Source organism: Nansenia antarctica (genome assembly GCF_963989245.1).
Source record: "Nansenia antarctica genome assembly, chromosome: 7".
NCBI classification, from domain to species: Eukaryota; Metazoa; Chordata; class Actinopteri; order Argentiniformes; family Microstomatidae; genus Nansenia; species Nansenia antarctica.
The window spans coordinates 155,978-162,500 of record NC_137677.1 but is presented as its reverse complement, the minus strand read 5'-3'; the positions used below and the strand labels follow the sequence as shown (position 1 = coordinate 162,500).

At 45.9% G+C, this 6,523-nt stretch overlaps 1 protein-coding gene across 1 annotated transcript in view; it reads left to right on the top strand.

The window, feature by feature from the left end:
* The window catches only part of myoc (myocilin), a gene marked incomplete at both ends in the record, with an annotated part of 9,890 nt that extends 9,846 nt beyond the window's left edge, over positions 1-44 (top strand). The window contains one exon of the mRNA XM_080537241.1: positions 1-44. This exon is cut by the window's left edge and continues 532 nt beyond it. Within this exon, the coding sequence (XP_080393367.1) occupies positions 1-44 (44 nt within the window).
* Between the last annotated feature and the right edge of the window lie 6,479 nt (positions 45-6,523).

Genomic DNA, 6,523 nt, shown 5'->3' with positions numbered 1-6,523 from the left:
ACTTCCACATGGTGTCTTACCCGGTGCGGCTGGGAAGGCAGTAACCCTACAGGCCCACAGGAAGGCCCCAGGCCCCAGTAACCCTACAGACCCACAGGAAGGCCCCAGGCCCCAGTAACCCTACAGGCCCCAGGCCTCATCTCTCTCTCTCTCTACTTCATATTTTTCCACGTTGATTTTGAAAGGTGATAAATAGGCCTCAGCCACGTTAGTGCATTATTGCTTGGCTCATCGTGTGTGTGTGTGTTGTCCAACCCTAACCCTAGATCAGTGTGTTGTTTCTAGATCAGTGCAGATGAAGGAGAGGAGGTGAGGAGACAGAGACGCTGGTAGAAAGTTGAGATTCATTCATTCGCTCCCAGGGGGTGAGGTCGTGGTGATGTGAAGAGGTGATGAGCTTCCCACTGCTAACAACCTGGGACATTTCCTCTGTCCTGCTTCCAAGGCTGACAGCTTTAACCCTGAGTCTCTAGATCCTACAAGCAGCATGTGATTAGAAGACCAGTCTTTATCAATGTGTAATTACCAAAAGAACTCCAATTTAAATTGCATTATGAATGGACCCTCCCCCCCCACCTGCACGGCTGTTGTTTCAGTGGGGAAGGCCCTTGCCGTGTGTATAGATGGGGAAGGCCCTTGCCTTGGCCCTTGCCGTGTGTATAGAGGAAATATTTTTCTACTGTTGTTGGTTGTCAAAGTTCTGCTTTAGTTGTGTTCCTGCGTTGCGCTGGGAGGTTAGAGGACAAAGCCTCACCCTGTGTGATCATATAGTTGTGATCCGTGTGACACAGTAACAAGGGGTGTTGTGGTAATAGAAAGTATACCTGTACACCTGTCTGTCTGTGTCAGTGTGTACCTGTCTGTCTGTGTCAGTGTGTACCTGTAGACCTGTCTGTCTGTGTCAGTGTGTACCTGTCTGTCTGTGTCAGTGTGTACCTGTACACCTGTCTGTCTGTGTCAGTGTGTACCTGTCTGTCTGTGTCAGTGTGTACCTGTCTGTCTGTGTCAGTGTGTACCTGTAGACCTGTCTGTCTGTGTCAGTGTGTACCTGTCTGTCTGTGTCAGTGTGTACCTGTCTGTCTGTGTCAGTGTGTACCTGTCTGTCTGTGTCAGTGTGTACCTGTCTGTCTGTGTCAGTGTGTACCTGTCTGTCTGTGTCAGTGTGTACCTGTCTGTCTGTGTCAGTGTTTACCTGTCTGTCTGTGTCTGTGTGTATCCGTCTGTCTGTGTCAGTGTTTACCTGTCTGTCTGTGTCAGTGAGTACCTGTACACCTGTCTGTCTGTGTCAGTGTGTACCTGTCTGTCTGTGTGAGTGTGTACCTGTCTGTCTGTGTCAGTGTGTACCTGTCTGTCTGTGTCAGTGTGTACCTGTACACCTGTCTGCCTGTGTCAGTGTGTACCTGTCTGTCTGTGTCAGTGTTTACCTGTCTGTCTGTGTCAGTGTGTACCTGTCTGTCTGTGTCAGTGTGTACCTGTACACCTGTCTGTCTGTGTCAGTGTGAACCTGTCTGTCTGTGTCAGTGTGTACCTGTCTGTCTGTGTCAGTGTGTACCTGTCTGTCTGTGTCAGTGTGTACCTGTACACCTGTCTGTCTGTGTCAGTGTGTACCTGTCTGTCTGTCTGTGTCAGTGTGTACCCGTCTGTCTGTGTCAGTGTGTACCTGTCTGTCTGTGTCAGTGTGTACCTGTCTGTCTGTCTGTGTCAGTGTGTACCTGTCTGTCTGTGTCAGTGTGTACCTGTCTGTCTGTGTCAGTGTGTACCTGTCTGTCTGTGTCAGTGTGTACCTGTCTGTCTGTGTCAGTGTGTACCTGTCTGTCTGTGTCAGTGTGTACCTGTCTGTCTGTGTCAGTGTTTACCTGTCTGTCTGTCTGTGTCAGTGTGTACCTGTCTGTCTGTGTGAGTGTGTACCTGTCTGTCTGTGTCAGTGTGTACCTGTCTGTCTGTGTCAGTGTGTACCTGTAGACCTGTCTGTCTGTGTCAGTGTGTACCTGTCTGTCTGTGTCAGTGTGTACCTGTCTGTCTGTGTCAGTGTGTACCTGTCTGTCTGTGTCAGTGTGTACCTGTCTGTCTGTGTGTGTCAGTGTGTACCTGTCTGTCTGTGTCAGTGTGTACCTGTCTGTCTGTGTCAGTGTGTACCTGTCTGTCTGTGTCAGTGTGTACCTGTCTGTCTGTGTCAGTGTGTACCTGTACACCCGTCTGTCCGTTGTGTACATAAGTCTCTCTCTTCCTCCAGTAGGAAGCTTGCTGCTCCTTTATTCAGCGTGTAACTGACATATCTGCATGTTCCTGCATTATAGTATAGTATAGTAGTATATTATATTATAGTTATCTAGATTCAATTGTGTTTAAATTCATGATCAAATAAAGGCTGTCTATTCTTAAAACAATGCAAGTGGTTTGTTTTTTTATGTAAATGGTAAAAGGACAGACTTGCATAGCGCCTTGTTCCAAAGCGCTTTACAACGGCCTCTCATTCACACATTCACACACACGGCGGCAAGCTGCCATGCAAGGTGCCGGCTTGCTCATTGGGAGACATTTTGGGGTTCAGTGTCTTGCCCGAGGACACCTCGACATGTGGCCAGCCAGGGTTAAAACTGCTGATATGCCGACCTTGCGATCATTAGATGCCGGCTCTCCCTCCTGAGACACAGCCTCTACCTCCACCAGCCTCTACCTCCTGAGCCACAGCCTCTACCTCCTGAGACACAGCCTCTACCTCCTGAGACACAGCCTCTACCTCCTGAGACACAGCCTCTACCTCCTGAGACACAGCCTCTACCTCCTGAGACACAGCCTCTACCTCCTGAGACACAGCCTCTACCTCCTGAGCCACAGCCTCTACCTCCTGAGACACAGCCTCTACCTCCTGAGACACAGCCTCTACCTCCTGAGACACAGCCTCTACCTCCTGAGACACAGCCTCTACCTCCTGAGACACAGCCTCTACCTCCACCAGCCTCTACCTCCTGAGACACAGCCTCTACCTCCTGAGCCACAGTCTCTACCTCCTGAGACACAGCCTCTACCTCCTGAGACACACACACACACACACACACGCACGGTGTCACTCATTTCAAACTGTTTCCACCCCTTTGGAGCTGCTTTCTGCTTCCCGAACGAGAAAAGTCTGGTCTCAACAAGGTCAACACCTCCTAGGCTAGTTACAGTTCACATCTAGATAGTGATCTAGTGACATCTAGTGGTGAAATGTGTAATGAACATTTATTTTGGTTCTCGTATCTCTCTGGGCCAGCCTGGGTTAGGGTTAGAGGTGTCAAAAGTATTCACATTAATTACTCAAGTAGAAGTATAGATACTATGGTTTAAAAAGACTTCTGTAGAAGTTGAAGTATCAACTCAAGCTTTTTACTCAAGTAAAAGTATAAAAGTACTGGTTTCAAAACTACTTAAAGTAAAAAAGTAAAGGGGAAAAAAATGCCATTAAGGACAAAAGCTTAGGCCACGCCACAGGGGCCTATAGTGCACTACCCCACCTCCCCCCCAAAAAACATTTTTCTAAAGGCCATAATGACTATTATGTTATTATTAAAATGTTAATGTTGAAACATTTGGGATGCACTTGTTTCAGACGCATTTATGCCCATTGAAAATGAACACATTTTAGTACAATGCAAATACATTAAAGAACCATATATGTGTACTACTGAGCATTATCATGTGAACACGGAAGATATGATGACTAGTTGCCTAAGTATTGTAATGGTGCAAAAAGTCAAACGTCAAAAGTCAAACGTCAAAAGTCAAAAGTCAATAGCCTTTATTGGAACTGTGAGGGCAAAACCATACAAACCATAACAAAGTAGTGATTCAATATTTCCTGAAAAAACACACACATACACACAATCTACATCAGCATCAGAGTTACCAATAAGCTTTGTTCAGCCGTAAAAGCAGCAGGTTCTCAAAGTTCTTTGAGCCAATGCATGCTCTTTTTGGCCTGAAGATCAGCCCTGCGACACTAAACAGTCTTTCACAGGCTGCTGAGGCAGGGAGTCCCGTATTAAGTTTGAGTGATAGCTGGCACACAGCTGGGAAGGTCTTCAGTACCTCAGTGTCTCCTGGGCACCCCAGGTACGCATCCAACTGCTGGGACGTTTCAAGAGGGCCGGTCTTCTTCAAGGAGGAAAAGAAGTCCTCTTCCTCAGATGATTGGGAGCCCTCACTGAAGTGTTTCTCGGCCTGACAGTCCAAGTGGCTTCTGATATAGTGAAGGCCTGTGGAATAAAAAACAAAAATCATGACAATTTAGACTATATGGCAGTATTGTAACTGTGTATTGGATAGTGTTGTGTGTGTGTGTGTCATTAAATGTAATTTCAAACTAATTTCACTGTCTTCATAGAAATTACACATATTAAGCGGAAGTGAGACACTTACCAAGTTTGAGGATATTTTCGTCACTTGTCCAACAGGTCTTAAATTTGGGAACTGGAATGGCTGCGGCTATCAGTTCTGGATCTGCAAGCATCTCTCCGAAGCGTTTCTCAAGGCCTGAAAGAAGTGCAGCAATCAAAGGCTCACAGAACTTGGAGGCGACTTGAAGGTGCTGTAGCTTGGTCCTTAGCAGAGTTATGGTGGGGACCAACCATCCCATCTGCACACTGGTTTCTCCCTGAAGAACATCCAGTGCCTTTGCAACTGGGCTCATTGTCTTCGCATATTCTGCAAGAAATGCAAGCTCCACTGGAGTAAACCTGTACAAAGAAGAAGAGAAAAACACAACATGGAACATTAAGTCTACTTGATGTAGCACCTTCAACTGGAGGAACTGATCATTAAAAAGGAAAAATATTGTCATCTGAGACTTTTAGAAATGAAGTTGTGTTGCTACAAATCACATTCATTCAGTAAATATGGGGACTGCATATTGGCATAGTGCATACGTGTTCTACAGTATTCCAAGTATAAAACTGTGACTTAATCTATTGTTAATCACTTCATTAACTGTAAGGCAGAAAAACAAGCACTTACTTGGGTGTATCTAGTTCACTGCAGACAGCTGCAAGGGCTCCCTCGCCTTGTTCTCGTGTTATTCTCACTATTCTTTCTACGGCTGAGAAGAGTGAATTCCACCTTGTAGCAACAGGCCTTACGAGTTGGAGTTTGCAGTGGTTGATCTTGAACTTTTATTCCACAGGCTAGAGCATTTGGCAAATGTGGACCTTGACACGCGCTTGTACAGTGGGTTGACCTCTGCTTTTGAAGCATCAACTGTGGACACTAAATGAGGAGGTGGCAGGCGCAGCGATGGTGCTTGGGTAGCTGGTATTCTAAGTAGTCATCTTCTTCCAACAGGGCTCCGGCATCAACAAATTCAACACCCTCAAGGCTTTCCTCTTCTTCATCGTTATCATCATTTTGGCCACCAGGAAGTTTGATCCGTTGTCAGTTGTAGTGCGAACGATCTTCTCTCTGACATTGAATTCTGTGTGAATATCATTTAGGGCACCAGCCAGGGCAGAAAAGGTATGTGACCCTTTAAGTTGCTTGCATGCCAGGGCAGCACAGGATCTCTGCATGGTCTGGGGGTTAAACCAGTGCGCAGTGACACCAATGAAACCGCGACGGTGTGCCGTCCAGCAGTCTGTTGTTGTTGCTATGAACTCAATTTCACTAAGGGCAGCTTTCAGTTTTCTTTTCATTTCAACAGAGGCCTTTGTGACTTTGTTAACAACAGTATTACGCGTCATGACATTTGTATTTGGCTGAAGATGTTGCACAAGCTCAATGAAGCCCTGTTGCTGAACAATGTGTGGTGGGTGCAAGCCTTGGACAATGAATTTGAGGACTACTTCATCCACACTTGCCTGGGACACTCTTCGAGCCTCCCACAGCTTGGTTTGTTTGGAGGGTGGGGTCAAAGAACCTTCAGTGGATGACTTCCTTTTGAGGGCTGTTGAAGAAAGTTGCGTGTACCTCTCTAGACGAGTGGGGTGTTTCTTCTGTGGAGAAAATGAATGCACAGGCACAGATTGAGATTCATATTATTTCTCTCAAACCACAAGCTGAGACTATCTAGGACTTCCGCTGTATTAAATGTCACGCTGGAAGTTCATGAATGGAGGTCAGACTACAAGTTAGGGAGCAGTTTCACTGGTCTATGCAATTATGTTGAGCAGACCAGAATATTGCCACTTAAAGCTGTTTTAGGACCACAAGCAGCTGCTGGCATGACTGAAAAGTAACATTATTGTTAATGGCACACACCGCACACATTTCTTCTCCCGTGGGAACATAATTAACTCTTTACAGCAACAAACACGGTAAAACTCCGACCTCAACACATGAAGGATTACAAATGAAACATTGAATCATAGCCTACTGCTAGCAAGCAAACCATGGCATGTTCTTAGCCATAGCAAACATTGCAAATTTACCATTAGTACGTTACTAGGTTACTACAAAATGTCGACTGATAATAACAAACTTTCAGCTTACCTCAATATGCTTTTTCAAATTAGACGGTGAGTTTTTGAAGGCCATTAGCTCGTGGTACTTG